Here is a 17,470-nt window from a genome sequence, read left to right as displayed (position 1 = left end):
GCTTTCCTTTCCTTCATTATGCTGGGAGGAGGATTTGTTGAAGGTGGGGATTAACTTTCTCGTCCTTTCCCCATTAAATTAGAAGGGCCTGAAATTAGTGCCATATCAGGATTCATGAAAGGACTGGAACCTCTTCTTGGGTTTACCTTCTTTCTTACATGATGGAAGAGCCTTCTTCTTATCCTTATCCTCCATCAAGTAGTTATCAATGGCATTCCCAAAGAGGTTGACTCCCAGGAATGGAACACTAGCCACTCTGGCCTGTGACCTAGGGGCTACTTCGCAGCTACAGAGCCAAGTGTTGCATCGGGTCGGTTACATTTGACACCATTACACTGGTTGACAGTAGGCACCCAGAGATACATTGGCAGAGAAGGCAGCAGCAAGGGCAATTCTCTTAATCTTGTCCATTAATTCCTTGGAGATGTCATCATTGGCTTCTAAGAGATCAGAAGTCCATAGGTAGACTGCTCTGGAAAACAGGAAGCCCACTGTTGAGGCCCAAAGCATGGCTGCCTCTGGTCACATGGGTCCCTGAGGAGACTGTCGGGTTCCACTAGGATTACTGCGTTAGAGCTTAGGTCAGTCACTTCTGCATGCGATGCTGGGAACTTGAAGCGGTTTGTTGCTTCTGGACCCAGAGAACAGAAGCAGGAAATGATCTGATGGCTGGCCTTCGGTCTGGCTGGCACCTCCCATTTCATTTTAACAACTTTGTCAAACACTGAAAAGCTCTGGCTGAACCCACTGGACAGGATGGGATAGGCTCCTCTGCTTATTTTCTGTTCACTGGAATTTCCAGGATATGAAGGGAAAATCTTAGGAAAAACCTCTTGTGGGAAGTTTTCACAGTGGTGACTATATGTTCCTGTTCCTCAAACATTCCCCCTCCTCCCTAGCCAAAGAAGAGTCAGACAATTCTGAGACTTCTGAATCTGGGTCTAATAAGGGGCTATGACTTCTTCATTTAAATCTGGAATGGTAGTCACTGCCATTAGATGCTTTACGCCTCTTGCATGAAGCAGAGGGTACTACACTGGCATTTCTCCCTCTGAAGCCCCTGTCCGATCTGGAAGGAGATTCGGATCTGCTCCTGTTCCTGCCTTGCCGCTTGTTCCCATTATGCCTTTTATATGGCTGCTTAGGGGTGGTGGAGGAAAACTGCCTCTGAAATTTGACCATCGCTGTAGAAATAGAAGCCTATAGTTCTTTCTGCATTTCCCCCTTCAGCCACACCAGGAGGTTTGCCTGAGCATTTTCTCCTGAGAGATCAGGCACTGGCTCTAGTTCCCCGCACCTGAATTCTGAGGGGGCAAGCCTGGCTCTTTATCAGGTGAGGGGGAGGAATCCAACTCTAGAAAGTGGCCTTGCTGTAAGGGGGCATGTTGCACACCAAAATCTGCCAGGCCAGCACATGCCGCCATCTTGTTTCCCCTTTCTTTCCCACCTTTTACCCCCAATGGAGTGGGGGGAATGAACTTAAGCCCACGAGGGCCGTTTGCCTAGTTCCCAGACTTATCCAACCCTGCAGTAAAGGGGCAACCACAGCTCTGCTGCCAGCTCCTGTTGTATGGCATCCAAGCTAGGATGCATAGCAACTGGGGAGGCTCCTGGCCAAAGCACAGAGTCCCCAGAGGAGAACATGGAGGGCAGGGGTAGGTTCAGCTCTGGTAGGTAGAGAGGCTACCTCAGCTTCAGGGAGCAGAAAAGTATGCCTTCCCCCTAGCTGGACACAGAAGGTAATGAGGGAAGGAACGGAATTCTGTGAAGAAAAAAAGAGTAGCTATGCTTGGAGACGAGCACAGCTAACATTATCTGTCTCTTAGCCACACAGGCCCAAAACTGGGAGGTTCGGGGAGAAGCCCTTCCCATCAAGAGTCATTAGTGAAGACTACCCCACGCTGGGCCACTGGAGAAGTTTGATATTTAAAAAAAAAATGTGTTTACAAGTTACAGCTCTGTGAATTGACTCCAGTTCCAAGTCACAGTGATGCCTAAAATCCAACAGAATGCAAAATATATTTCATTTTTCTTACTTTATTTTTAATCCACCATCCTGGGCCATTGAACAAAGTATACTTCTCTCTGCTGAACTCTGAAGGTGAAACTAGACATTTTAAAAGTCATGAAGCTGCACCCTCATGAGACACTTTCTTCCTTTATACTAGTGTAACTTGCCCTATTACATGTTATTACACTATGCATCCCCCCCCACAAACCCACTCCATGTCATTGGGTGCCATTGGCAAAGGCATGGACATGTACAACGTAATAAAATCAGGCCATGGAATGTTACATTACACCTTACAGCAGCGTTTCATCTTTTATAATATTTGACAACTGATAGGAATCTTACGCTGATAGCCTTAAAACTGCTCTGCTAGAACAAATAGGCCGAGAATTGCAGCCTTAATAATGCAATGGCTCTAATCCCTAAATTTTTGTTACTTACTTATCGTACTCACAATCCGCCATCTTGAAGCAATTGACCTCAAGAATTCGTCTCAGCTCATGTCTCTGGATCTGCCCATTTTGATTGTAGTCAAACAGTCTACATGTCCTCATAAATTGTCTCAGCTTCTTGGAAATCTGTGCAGTGTTTGGAAAGGATTCATGTTAAAATTAAAAGTAAATGGTCTGTGGTCAGGGTACTGGATAAATGCATCAAAAGCGACTACAATGTTTCATCTTTCACAAATGCAAAGAAAAAAACCAACCTTCAAGAATTCTCTCTGAAGTATGAGAAAAGAATACTTCACTTATATTGAATAATGCGAAGGCAATTTTCTCCCTAAACGATACTTGGAAAGGTGAAAATGCTATTTCAGGACTAAGAAATTAGTTTCAAATGCTATGCATTTTTGTTCTGCAGAATATAAATGATACTTTCATTTGGCTATTGAAATTGAGAGTTTCCCTGAAAATGAAATGTGTTAAGATGGGGAGGTGGTGTCTGCCAATTTTCAAGGAGTGTTTAGGTGTACTAAATATTTGCTTAGCTTCTACTTAGTAATCTCCACATGGTAAAGTTAATATCTTACCTATGAAACACAGAAAGGGGCTATTAGAACTTTTATGAAATTGTTTTCCCAACGAGATCTGAGGCATTTGCGTTACATTGAATTTATTTCTCTTTCCACACGTCCACAACCCCAACCTGAAATTTGAGTATATGCTGGAAAGGAACTCTCAAAGTATGATATGGCTTTTACACTTATCATTTCCCACAATTTTCATTTCAATCTCTCCCTCTCTATAAGTAAACACTTCACAGATATCCTATCCACACCTTCAAATGATATTCACCAAATATGAAAACTGAACCCACGGCCTCTGTCCCAACATTTGAGAATTCAGCAGAAAATATATTTTATTTTATCTATTTCTATATAACATTCTCAACAGAGTTCTTAAGGCAATTTCCAGTTAATAATATACAACAAAACAACTCAACAAAAAAGAGGCAAACTAATAGCAGCATTCAAATGAAACTAGAAATCAGCAGCCGTTAAAAACAGTGCTAAAAATAATTTGCATCAGGGTATTGCATTCATTCAGATATACCCGACCTGAAATTAAACCCCAAATTAGCTATTTCGGGTTGGCTTGGGGATATCTGAAACGATTCGAAACATTTCCGAAATTCTTGTAGTAACAAAAGTTGTATCTCCTGGAATTTTGGGAGTGTTTCAGGTTTTGGGGAGGTGCAGGAGTAAAGGGGAGAAAGAGAAAGCTGACTCTAGCAAACAGCTGTTTGACAGCGTACATGCCATTAAATTGTAAAGATTCCTGACCTGGCCGCTGGAGAATGGTGGCTGGCCTTGTTAGGGCAGCAAACAGGATCCTGCACCACCCTGCAAGGCTTGGCTGCTCTGAAAGAAGCAGAGGGCAGGAATCCTGTTCTCCTGCAAGGCTTGGCTGCCCAGGAGCCAATTGTCTAGCTATCGGGGTGGGCTCCGATGCCTCCCATGGTGGTGTTGGGGCTTTACCCAAGAGAAGGGCTTGCAACACGGCCTGGAGCCACCAGCAGGGATGATGCTGGCCAGGTAAGCCTGGAGCTGAGTTGACCTTTTGCTGATAACATTTAAAAGACCGGGGAGGGGGGGGAAGTGGTCTGGCCTCTAAATATGTGTTCTATGGGAGTAGACCAGATAGGCCAGCAACGCCCTTGTGCTGCGGCATTGCTGCGCCACCTCTTTTGGTGGCACAACCCCATTGATTGCAATGGGGGCATTTTCCTTTGTTTCTCAGAGGATTTGCCCTCCCCTTCAGGAATGGGCTGCCTGTAAAACAATGTTCCTAAATCCATGCCTGGTTATCTCTTACAGTCTATTTCTGAGATATTTTGGACAGAATCTTTTAAGCATTTCTTTTAAATTGCCCCCATCAAGGCTGGAAAGACTTACAATACCCCACAAAGGCATACATGGTTACAAAGAAAACCAAACCATGGAAGGACACAGCTGTGCACACATGAAGTACTATTCAACCCCAAATGAATTGGAACAAAGTCTGTTAGTTTTTGGCTCTGTATTCTCAGTAGCACACTCTAACTTGTCACTTTTTATTGATTCCATCTGTTTGCACTCTGCAGAAGATTGGCTTCCTACAGCAAGCGTTTCCTATTTACCAGCTGGTTAAGACAGGCCAAAGCAGATAGGAAGAATTAGAACATTTTCAAATGCTTGTAAGCATAAAATGAAAGAAAAAAATGAAGAGAGAAACTGTGGGGTGGGGAAGGAAGGAAACTAACAAAACAGAACTGATGATGATTCAATAAATCTGCTCCCACCTCCACCCACCCCCCACCCCGCACACACACCTTCAATCTAAATCTGCTCTATGCTGCCTTTATCTTGCCCATTGTAAGCCTAAAAACCATAGAGGATTTCCTTAAAAAATAAGGGGCACAATACAAAGCTAAATCCTAGTACACATCTGGTTCAGCTGGTAGTGCCCTTTCTCTATGATTGGAAAGCACACAGACACCACACACGGGGAAATAACACAATGATTTTCAAACATTCTGCCTTCAGGGAATTTTTCCACTTCAGGGCAAATGTGCTGATGTAATCTGGCAAATTTGCCACAGAACGCCTGCATGCTCCAATTGTCCCCATTATAGTTTTTAAAAAGACATTTCAGGCGCATTTAAACAAAGTTTGAATGTACGGCTATTAGACTTCTTTAGGGCTGAACTCCCTCCCAAGGTCTGGAAGTCATGGAAGTCTAGGGAAGATAATGTTGATGCACATTCAGTCTGGTTGATATGCATGGAAATGTGCAAACGTGAACATAACTTGCCACTGCATTTCCTTTCCTTTCTCATCCTTCCCACAGCAGCCTCTCCAGACAATGGACATTACTGACTGTGCATTCTTTGCTGCTATTCTGAGATTAAATATTTGATTTAGCTCACGATTTTTAACAAAAATTTGTCGAGATTAATTTACTCCCCTGCATCAGAAGCTGAAGCAGGATAGACTAGCGCGGAGTAAAGAAATATAGAGAACAGCATGTGGAAAAGAGCCTCCAGCAAAGTGTGTCCGTGTTTTTAAGTTCAAGCACAGGGGCGTTTGGGGTGAGAATATAAGGTGTTCCAAGTATGCAAGATCTTCCTTGCTGTCGACTGAGAAACACTGGACTGAACGAACCTCTGAGTGAGTGAGTGGCCCCAGGTGGTGGGTTTTCCCTTTGGAAATGACAATGGTGTCTCTTAATTATGACAAGCTAAGAGACTTCTCATCACTGGCTGTGCATTGTCTCTGAACAGGGAGGGTATTCTTCCAAAGGTCTTTCATCTACGTTTGACTTTAAAGTAGACTGGTCTACTGTTGAACCTACATGGCGGCTGTCTCTATGCCCAGTAATGCTGTGGAAATCCCCTGCATGGGAGCAGGAGTTTCCAGGCTCACTAGATTCCCAGCCTAACTATTCAACAGTTTCAACTATTTCAACACTATTCAATTATTCAGCTCTTCTCTCTTCAACCAGCTCTATATCTGGTTTTACAAGGCTGCTAAGGTCAACTGGGCCAAATATTGCCCTAGCATCAGCAGTGTCACATCAACTCCAGCTTGCTTGTGTTTACATTCAGGTGGGCTTGAACTAGCACAGTTGTTCCCAGCCTTTTCAGTATGGTGTCCCACAAGTCCAAATTTACTTGGTATAGTGACCCATACCCATCCAAGGCTGGCCCAAGGTTTTTTGGCACCCTAGGCAAACTATGACTTTGGTACCCATTTAGTTCAGTGCTCCATTTTCTACAGTGGCTAACCAGATGTTTTTGAGAAACCAACGAACGCTGCACAAAGGGTGTAGCTGCCCCAACTATGAAGCCCAAGCAACTGGCATTCCAATTACACAGTCTTTGCATATGGAGGTTACAATCCAGCTTTTGACCACCCTCTCCTTCTCCATTACTCCGTCTAATCCCTCCTAAGATTCTAAGAAACTAACTCTGGTAACAATCAGGACACAATTTACTTGATCAACATGTATATGCAGTGAAGAAACATACCAACTAATGTATGAAATGGAAGATGCTGTTTCCAGGGTCAGATTTTGGTTTCCAAAATAGAAAAGAGAGCAATGGAAGGGGCAGGGGTGGTCATTAGGGAAGGCTGGCTTTTTTCAGAGGCTTCTTGACCCATAGGTTGGGAAACACTGAACTAGCAGAACACCCTCCTGACACCCTGCCAAGTAGCCTGGGGAATGTTCTAAAATGTATACTCAGTTCACATGGCTGAGGAGGAGAGCTACTGATATGGAGGTCTCATCAATCATCACATCATGTGAAGTAACAGTGAACCTTAAAACATATACTATTCACTTCCAGCTGCACATTGGCATAGAACCCATTTTTCAGGAAAATTTATGCCTGCTTATTAACTTTCTCATAGAAGAATTCCAGGGTTCCCTTTAACAGTCAGAAAACCACTGGTCTTAGCAGATACTCTATTCTGGAATTTTACCCCGATCTCAGTAAATGCCATTAAAATGTTTAAATACTAACAAAAAAACCAACAAACTGGGATGCTAAAAAATTTCAAGTCCTGTATCAACATTGAACTTATGAGCTTTTAATCAAGTAAACAAACACAGATCCTTATAAGTTAAATTTTCTCAGTATCTAATTGGAACATTGGGAATATTTTCAATTCACAAATGTTGCGACAGAAAGACAGCTCAGCTGTTTCATTCTCATTAGCTGTGTATATCTATCACCAAGATGAAGGAAATCGATGGCAGTAATAAGAACTGTATACAAGCAGTGACTGATAGGCAGTGAGGAAAGACAGACTTAGATGCAATCTGTTGTAGCAACTCTGTGATATATTACTGCCTCACTCAGACTGGGATGATGGATACAGACATTATTCAGGAGAGAGAAAAAATCTGACACCTGGATCCTGTATAGATACATATGGCTATGGTGATACACACAGCCTCTTGTGCCAGTACAGCCAAAGTTGGCAGCCAATTCATTCTGATCTATAGTTGGAAACAGCTGCACAGTGGCAACTTCTCTGGAAAGAAAAAACTTCCTAACAGATATCAGGCCTGAAGTGTTTTTCAACACTGAACAGGGCTGAAATGCCTTTAAAGGCACTGCACATCTGACCAGTGCCCATTGTTAAGGATCCACAAACACAGCTGGTAGCAGTGACCACAAATCCACCCCAATGACACCCTGTCCCCAGATGCCCAGAACAAGTTGACAAGACCCCTCTCCTCTGTACTTACAGGATGAACAGAACTTGGAAATGGATGCTTTGGTTAGGGTGGAGAGGGAAAGAAAGACTCTCCCCTCCACTCAGGAAAACTTGGCAGAAGGGACGGGATCATTCTCTTGCTTTACTGCAGCCTTTGGTGACACTCATGAAGAGATGAAAATCTCTCACTGTTTCCAAATGTCTCCAGAGTTTGACACAGAGGTGAACAAACACGGCAGAGGGAAAGGTCAGAAGCAGCTAGAACATACTGTCTCTCTTTGTTTCGAATACTAATATGAAGCAAGATCTTTCCCTTTCCCCAAGTGTGCGGTGTAAGATAAACAACTTGGACAACATTGTGAGCAACTGCCAATAATGGTTGCCAATGAAAACCCGCAGTTAGTGGACCCCTGCCTACTTAAAGAGATTTGGTCTTTGGATCATTGTCCTACAAGCTGAAAGCGGAAATTTGGTGAGAAGAAGTTAGACCCTATTAATTCAAAACACATACTATAGTATGGTGGAGGTGGAAAGTTCCGTCAAGTCACAGCTGACTTATGGTGACCCCATAGGGTTTTCAAGGCAAGAGACATTAGGAGGTGGTTTGCTATTGCCTGCCTCCGCATAGGCTGAGAGAGTTCTGAGAAAACTGTGACTGGCCCAAGGTCGCCCAACTAGCTGCATGTGGAGGAGTGAGGAGTTGAACCCAGATCTCCAGATTATAGTCCACCACTCTTAACCACTACACTAGTTCACACTGGCTCCATTCTATAGTATGCTCATATCAAAAACATCAAAGCTGCATGTGACTGTATCAGGTTAGCAGAAGGTCATTGTTTTAGAGAGGACACATACAAGTAATGCCTCATAGTTCCCTTCTGTAATTGTACAACATTATCACTGTGATATAGCAAAATATAACATTATCATTGTAGCATTAATGTACTGGGCAGTACCTTTTCCCTTAAGAGGCATTCCAGCTGACTTAATGTCCTTGACTGGATTTCTCCATTACTAGTCCACCTAATAAACAAACAAACAAACATTCACTGCAAATAATGTTACTGATTAATAAAGACTGCTCCTGAAATAAGTATAAGATCGACAGGCTGGCGATAGAGGCTAGACAAAAAGATGCATATCTGTCTCATGCAGTGAGCTCCAACTCTCAAAAGCTTATGCTGGAATATATTTATTTAGTCTTAAAGCAGTGGCTCCCAAAGTGGGCAGGACCACCCCCTGGGGGGCGGTGGGATTACTTAGGGGGGCACTAGGAGGCAAGGGGGCAGCAGGGGAATGCTAGAGGTGGGCCCCTTCAACTGTGTGGTTGGATAGGATAGGGGGCGCTATGGTTGGGTTTGTGGAACCAAGGGGGTGGTGGCCTGAAAAGTTTGTGAACCGCTGTCTTAAAGGTATCACTTCATTTCTGTTTCAGTTTGCTACAACAGACTAACATGGCTACCCTTTTGGAATTAGAAGTCATTGAGTCACCAAGCACATAGACAGGGGATACCCTGTAGAAATTGTACACGTTGACCTCCAAAAAGAATTTGGCCAAATGCCTCACCAAAGGTTTCTGAGTAAAATTAATAGCCATGGGATAAAAGGATACACCAGTAACTGATTTTTTAAGGGAACACGGAGTGGATAATAAATAAGTGAATATTTTTCACAGTGGAGGGAGGTGAGCCATAGTGTTTCCTGAGGGCCTTGGTTGGGACCAATGCTATCTAATTTATTCATAATAATCTGGAACAAGGGATGAACAGCAAAAAAAACCCCCCAAAACCAAAGTTTGTAGATGACCCAAAATTGTGCAGTATGATGAAAACACAAGGGGATTCTGAGGAACTCTAAAAGGACTTCTCCAAATAGGGTGAATGGGGAACAAAATAACTAATGGAAACAATGTAAGTACAAAGTGATGCACATTGAGCAAACCCCACCCCCAATTTCATATATACACTGATTGGATCTGAACTGATGTTGGCAGACCAGGAAAAGAGTTTGGTGTTGTGGTGAACCATTTACCAAAAACTTTGACTAAGTGTGCTCATTCTATGGCAGGGTCCATCAGGAAAAGGACTAATAATAAAACTGCCAGTTTTATTAGTAATATGTATATTAGTAATATGTATTATTACTAATAAAACTGCCAGTTTTATTAGTAATATGTATATACAAATCCCTGGTGCATCCACATTTGGAATACTGTGTACAGTTCTGGCTGCTGCACTGGAAAAAGGTTATTGAAGTGCTGGGGAAAGTGCAGAAAAGGATTGCTTGCCCCATGAGTCATGGTTAAACTATCTGGGGCTTTTTAGCTTAGAAAAAGAGTGAGTGAGCAGCAACGTAATAGAGATCTACAAAATTATGCATGGCATAGAGGCGGTGGTTACCATAATACAGACAAAAGAAGTACTGCTTCACTTGTGGAACTCGCCGCCACAAGACATGGTGAAGCCACTGAATTCGGTGGATCTAAAAGGGGCTTAGACAGATTTCTGGAGGGTAACTCCATTGCTGACAGTAGCTAAATAGGACTTCCACATTCAGAGACAGAAAGCCCAATTGTCAGATGCTGGGGAACAGTCAGCAGGTGAGCAATGTCTTCTGCAAGCCTAACTTGTGGGATGCCCTTGGGCACCAGAGTTGCCACTAATGGAAACAGGATGCTGGACTAGAGGGACCATTACTCTTATCCAGTATGGCTGCTCTTGTTCCTATGTTCTTAGTCTACCCCCATTACATTTTCAAACCACATTGCTCTGGTTCTCTCCATGGCACTTATTTAGTCTTTGAACACAAATGGCTAGCTCTGCAATTGTGGTTAAGTGAAAAAAGATCAGTACAAATGAGGTCTGCTTTACAGACATAAAAACTGGAATGCAACAGGTTGATAACATCATCTAAAGATGGGCTGTTAAAATGGCACTTTCACACAGCCCAAATAATGCACTTTCAATCCACTTTCACTGCACCTTAACGATCGTTTGCAAGTGGATTTTGCCAGTTCACAAAGTAAAATCCACCTTCAAAGTGCATTGAAAGTGGATTGAGAGTGCATTATTTGGGCTGTGTGAAAGTGCCCTAAGTTAATGAATCATGCCAACTGAATGTGAATGACTGGTGCAGAACCAGCCATGGCTGCCTATACAGGAATATGGGATGTGGTGATCTCCTCCCCCCACCCCTCCATATTAACATGATTGTCCAGGAAGGGATGGAGTGACCACAGAATCTCTAGAAAGCAATTCATGTAGAATCACCACAACAAAAAACCAATACCTTAGGCCTCATGTATTCTTGCATGAGAAAGTGGTAGAAGAAACCCTAAGATGTGCTGGAAAATCCGCACAAGTAAAAAAAAATTACTGACTACGCCAATTACAGGCAGGGAAATGCACACAGTAATATCAGTATATGGGATAAGCAGGAAGAACTAAGCACGGCACAGAAAGAGGGGAGCCCTCGATACAGGGTGCCATTTTCAGCAGAAGCATCATGTTCATTGCAATGCTAGCCATTTTTGCTTTTGCAAATCCCAGCACTTTCCTTTTTATTCAACACTTACGATGTATATGTAGAAAACTAGCATCGGACTATTTTAGCTTTGTTAATGTAATATGTTGGGCCGGAAAGAAAATTGATTCCTTTTGATGAGCCATTCCATAGCAGGTGGGTGCAAGCACAGCCAGGTCAAAGCCAACTTATGACAACCTTGTAGGATTTTCAAGGCAAGAGAAGTTCAGAGGTTGTTTGCCATTGCCTGCCTCTGCGTAGCAACCCTGGACTTCCTTGGTAGCGTCTCACACCCAAGTATTAACCAGGGCCGAAGATCTGACGTTATCAAGCTAGCCTGGGCCAACCAGATCATAGCAAACTACTAGGAAATACGCACCATCAAAATTAAAAAATATCTGCATCGCATAAGAAGTTCTTACTTTGCGCAAAGACTCCTGAATGGCTTAGCAAATCTTGACAAGAACTCAAAATAAGGAACGCTAACTTTGCTTGTGCCTGGAATCTGTTTAAATACAAAGAACGTTAACGTGTTTTGTGCTGAATTTCTCCCCCATCTAATATTCTACCACATGCATCAAAAGCTTTCGACAAATGGCTTGTGACCTCACATCACCATCGACATTTATTACGATAGAAAGATCAGCCAACAGCAGTTTAACAGCACAATTTACATACAAATATAAAATTAATATACAAAGATTAAAATTTATAGCCTTATTGTGCATTATTATACATAAAATTAATTATACATAAAATTGTTTAAAGGACTATCTGCTTTTTTATGGACAAAGCCTCATCTGCCTCCTGGCTTCAGCTATATTTATTTAATTCATTTATACCTCATCTTTTCTCCACAATGGGGACTCAAAGCAGCTTACATCATTCTCCTCTACTCCTTTTTATCCTCACAACAACCCTGTGAGGTGGGTTAGGCTGAAAGCATGTGACTTGCCAAACATCACCTAGTGAACTTCCATGGCACAGTAGAAATTTAAACCAGGTCTCTCAGACCCTACTCTGAAGGTCTAACTGTTACACCACTCTGGCTTTCATAGGGTAGCTGCTGTTGAAGAGTAGCAAGCACCCAGGCCTATGTGAGTCATGCAAGTCAGGTAGTATCAAGTCACTCAGTGCTTGCTGTTAGGCCTGGCTCTGATGAGTCTTTCCTCAAAGGCCAAGACAGCCCTGAATAGGGCCCTGCCCCCTCCCCCTGCCTTTTACTCACAGAAACAAAGCCTTGGAAAGCTGTCGTTGCCTAGAAGCAGCCACTGAGAGAATCCATTTGTTAAAGCTACAGGTGCTCCTTTTATTATTTTGGGGTTTTTAATCTCCCCCCTCCCATGTATTCTTTTTAGATTTCAGATTTTTCTGCAAACCTTTGTTATTTTTCAGGTTTGCAGAAAGATGTTTTGCCTGCTCTCAGCTCCCATCATCAGATTTAAGTATCCTCAGATTTGACTGACTTTGCTATTAGTATGTAGATAATAACACCTTTCGCTGTTTTGACTGCATTCAGTTGACACTGGACCTCACATCAAAACAGTTAATCCAAGTTATTTCCAATAATATACTAAAAGACAACATCAGAGCTACTCTATTTGCCTGGGTTTTTTCTTGAATGATGCTGGATTATTATTATTATTATTGTTATTATTGTTGTTATTATTATTATTATTTCTGCTTGTTGTGATGTAGCTTTGAATATATTTAGCCTATTTACTGGAATTTAACATCTGTTGCAGTGTTACTGCAGGATTTGTATGTAAACTGCCTTTAGCATTCATGTGGAAAAGCAAGACAGAAAAGCAAGCAACATTGCTTTCATTTAGAAGTATAAATACAGCAAGAATCCTTCATAAGAAACCTTGTAAGTAATTCCACTGGCCAGTGTATACAGTCTGCAAAATTATATGGTAAATCTTCTTCATTCCATAATTGGAAGGTTGGTTGTAGTCTGATACCTCTCCATGAAAATGATAGTTTTACATCCACAAACAGAAATAACATACTAGAGAATGCTCCACTGAATCTTTCCCCTTAAAATGATTTGTTCAAAGGTATTCACGGTTTACTAACCATATTTTGATAAAATGTTTTATGTATTTTGTAATTTAGTTTATTTCTAACATTCTAATACTTTTGGAACAAATTCTTTTGCACAGAGAACATGGAAATATGCAACAGTCTCTCCTCTCTCTTTCATACAAAACTGCAGCCTAAAAGGGTACAGTCAAGAAAAAGCTTTTAATACTGGCTTCTAGAGATGTGAAAACCTGGGGGGGGGGGATTTTGGAAGGGGAAAATATTTTTCCCCTAGTTTTTTTCCCAACGCTTTTTAATTTTTACAGACAGGTGTGGGCCCAGAAAAAACTGGAAATCTTCAAAGAAGAAAATCAAAACATCTCAGTGCCCTTCTCTCATCAAGTGAAAAGTATTGGTTTGCCTTCTGGATATCTATAAAAGATGTTTTATTATAGAGGGTGTCGTGGGCCAGAAATAAACTGAATTTATTTCTCAACACGATAGTGATTTGTTGTTCTGCTGCTGACTTTTATTCCTGGTTGCTGGTTTTACTGTTGGTTTGTTTTTTAATTGCTGCTTTATGACCGGTTGTTGTGATGATAGAGGTTTTTTGTTGTTGCTGTTGTATAAGTTATTTGTTATTCCTTTCCCTAGATTTAACAGCCACTGAAAATTCATCTGCCATTTCACACTTTAAAAAAGGGGGAAATAAAGATTTTTTTCTTGACAATATAAAGAGAAAAGGTGCCACATCTCTCAAGCAATTCATCGATCTACTTGATAGCAGATTACATAGTATCCGCTTCTCAGAAAGTGTCATTAGCCGTTTTATCCAGAGAGAAATATATTTATTTTCTGCAATGTTATTTCGTGAAGCTAAAACAATGTGGGCTAGGGAATCTACTTGAGCCAAACAAAATGGGCATTTGCATTCTTCTGCAATAATTTTATTGTATCTCCCTTGCATATCAGCTGAGTCTAAGGCATTACACCTTGCCAATAAGAAAGCTCATCTAAATTTATGGATTTCTAACCAGTGAAAATAATCTGGCAAGGAAAAAGTTAAATGGTATCTGGAAGAAGAGAGGTGAACATTTATGATTTGCGTCTTTAAACGCTAAGGACCAATCCTAATTTAAGAGCATATTTGTAATTGTTTACAGCTTTATTTCCAAATACTATTCCTTGCAGCTTTAAATTGCTCTATTAGGAGGGAAAATCTTTTGTCTAACCTACTAGTCCAGGTGGAAACAGAGTATCTGAGATTAATAACTAAAACATCAGGACTGCTGATGGCTCAGAGAAGGAGTACTGAAAGTTATTTGTTATTATTTATTGTGTTTTTAAGGTTTTACTTAGAAGCCGCTGTGATGTCTTCTTCCGCACCTTAGGAGGGGAAGGCCTCATTGTGCTTACTGTACCCACAGGTTTTGTTATTTATCAGACGACATTTGTGACAAAGACGCATCCTGGCACAGGGTTAATTAGGTTCACTAAGCCTGTTACTCACAGCTAAGTCACAGGGAAGCCTCTGAGTTTAGGGTTCTCCTACATTTGTACTGGTATTGCCCGGTGTTCCATCCCTGTGTAAGGGGTCAGGGATTCCTCTGGACCTTGTTCCATCCAATTGCTGGATGGGTCCTCTGAGAGGAGTAAGGAGGATAAGGAGTAACTCAAGGTTAGGAAACCCCTCAAAGAGCCAATCCTTCCTGGTGCTTCAATAAACTGGGACCTTTCCTTCCTGGAGGCAGCTAAGCTCCTGCCTGCCTCAGCTGTGCCTTGCTTCTGCCTCCTTCTCTACTAAGCCACCTGCCTTCTCTCTCTCCTGAGCGTGAGAGGGTGGAAACCGCATCACTTCTGGTTGGGCCAGGAGGACTGTGGTATCTGACTGCATGCTCATAGTCACCTTAAATGTTATTTTAGTACAAGGGCAGGGTAAAAATTCCCCAAATAAACAAGTTTATGAAAACGGCAGGTGGCGGGCACCAACTTAGAAGAAACTGTACTGATCTTGTACATGACAGAGGATGCTTCTTTTCAGAAGATGTGGCATCCTCTAAGAATGTTTTTTTGTCAAGAACTAGTGTTTCTTTATATGCAAATGTGTGTAGATTAAACATTAATTCGTCAATCAATTCTTACATGACTATTCAACTAAGATTTCCTTAACTGGCTCTATTGTAAGTGAGCAGAATGAAAGCTTATAACATCAGAAAACACACCTTTGCCAGGACATCATCAAATTGTTCTTGTGTTAGGGGGAAGATGAATGTTTCAATCACTCTTCTAAATTCACCTTTGGTGACTTTTAGGGTCTGACCAATGTCAACCGTCTGAAACGCTTTTTTAAGTTCATCTTCTTTTGTAGCCATCTTCTGAATCAAAGCCTCTTCAATATCCTTTGAGGACAATGTTGGATTGGGGACAGAGCTGACAGATGCAGCTATAAAACACATTTTGGTGTTTAGCGCATTCTTACGCTTGATATAAATCAGATTTATTTTTAGAGACCCAGAAACAGGAACTGTTGCACTATTTTCCCAAGTTAGAAATCCTTCACGATTCCACAGTTGACACAGAAAGACTGGCACATGTCCAGAACTTGGTTTCCAACAACAGCCAGGGAAGTTTAGAAGCAGGGTATGGAAGTAAAAACCCTTCACCTGTACAGGCTCCAGTATGTGATAGTCCAAAGCATACTGCCTCTGAACACATGGTTGGATCCAGACTAAATTAGCAGTTTTTACCCATTCCCCTTTCCCCCTGTAGATGCCCTCTAAGTCTCCTCAGGGTCCCTTATCCCCCAGGGATACCTACCAATGGAATGCAAGTAGGAGAGGGAAAGCAAGAATATTCCATTCCACTGGTGGAAAATTCAGTCTGCATCCAACCATGGAGATTCCATTTAGATAGGGACTACCAACAAGTATTAGACATGGTATTTTCCATGAACAGAGGCAAAACTCTGCATTTCTTCCACAATAAGAAGAAAAATGTAAATGTAAAAATGTATGCACGCCTACTTGGGAGCAAGCCCCAATGAATCCAATGGGACTTACTTCTCAATAGACACACTTAGGATTATGCTGCAGTTCTTAAACTTGTAACCCTCATCTCAATGTGCCAGTTTCCCAACCACTATAGCCTTCAATACCTGAAGACACAAGGTTCTTCCAATGGACCACCATTTCTAGGGCTGCCAACTGGTTTAAAGAAAAATGTCCTGTCCCTTCAACACAGACCTAATGTGTAGAAATGAACCACTGAAGCTTTTCCTAGTATGTAAGTAGACAACATTGTTTTGTTAATAACATCCCATTAAGCATCTACTGAAAGGACAGGATGTTTTTTTCCAGGCCGGTTGGTATCCCTTAACCAATTCTTTCGAAAGATAACATTAGTTCAATAGTGCCTGAAATTCTTTACTGCTCCTCAAAATTCACTGCACACCCTGGAATGGGAAAGAAACAAGCTAATACTGATATGGATTCATCGTGCTCCCCCCCCACCCCACCCATCCCAGAAGATGACAGGCCAGAGGCTGGCTTGGTCTATCCCACAATCTATTTGAATAGTTCTGCACAATAATTTTGTTTTTTACCCCTGAAAAATATCCACTAACTTCAGTTGGTGGTGGAAAGTGTCATCAAGTCACAGCTGACTTATGGCAACCATGTAGGGTTTTCAAGGCAAGAGACGTTCGGAGGTGGTTTGCCATTGCCTGCCTCCACGTGGGCTGAGAGAGTTCTGAGAGAATAGTCACTAGCCCAAGGTCACCCAGGGGGCTTCATGTGGAGGAGTGGCGAATCGAACCCTATTCTCCAAATTAAAGTCCGCCACTCTTAACCACTACACTGTGCTGGCTCTCAACTTCACTTCGGCCATTTATGCTGGATCAATTTTGATGCTAGCTCAAAGCTCTTTTTTTTAAATGCAACCTTTAAAATGCCTATTCACGGTCTCAACGCAAAAGGAGAAATTCCACCCCCCACTCGCCTACTCCTTCATTCTTTACATTAGCAACCGCTATTTGCATAGCTAATGCACAGCTGTGATTTTGCATGCTTCCTTGAAGAAATTCTTCAAGGCAGGGGCGGAGCAAACACAAAAGGTCGCATTAAAGGGGCTCTTAAGAAATGCGAAGCACTTCAGCCTGGACCGCACTGCTAATTACCAAGCATAAATGGCCTTAGGGAATCTTAGGTCAT

At 42.0% G+C, this 17,470-nt stretch overlaps 1 protein-coding gene across 1 annotated transcript in view; it reads right to left on the bottom strand.

Moving 5' to 3' along the window:
* EFCAB6 (EF-hand calcium binding domain 6) overlaps positions 1-17,470 on the bottom strand; it is a 98,385-nt gene that overhangs the window by 79,850 nt on the left and 1,065 nt on the right. The window contains exons 2-5 of the mRNA XM_056847244.1: positions 15,485-15,705; positions 11,660-11,742; positions 8,672-8,738; positions 2,453-2,589 (exon numbers count right to left, since the gene is read on the bottom strand). Coding sequence (XP_056703222.1) covers positions 2,453-2,589; positions 8,672-8,738; positions 11,660-11,742; positions 15,485-15,705 — 508 coding nt within the window. The remainder of the gene's footprint in view (positions 1-2,452; positions 2,590-8,671; positions 8,739-11,659; positions 11,743-15,484; positions 15,706-17,470) is intronic.

The sequence above is a fragment of the Euleptes europaea genome, chromosome 3, assembly GCF_029931775.1.
Source record: "Euleptes europaea isolate rEulEur1 chromosome 3, rEulEur1.hap1, whole genome shotgun sequence".
Classification (NCBI taxonomy): Eukaryota; Metazoa; Chordata; class Lepidosauria; order Squamata; family Sphaerodactylidae; genus Euleptes; species Euleptes europaea.
This window is presented reverse-complemented; position numbering and strand designations above follow the sequence as displayed.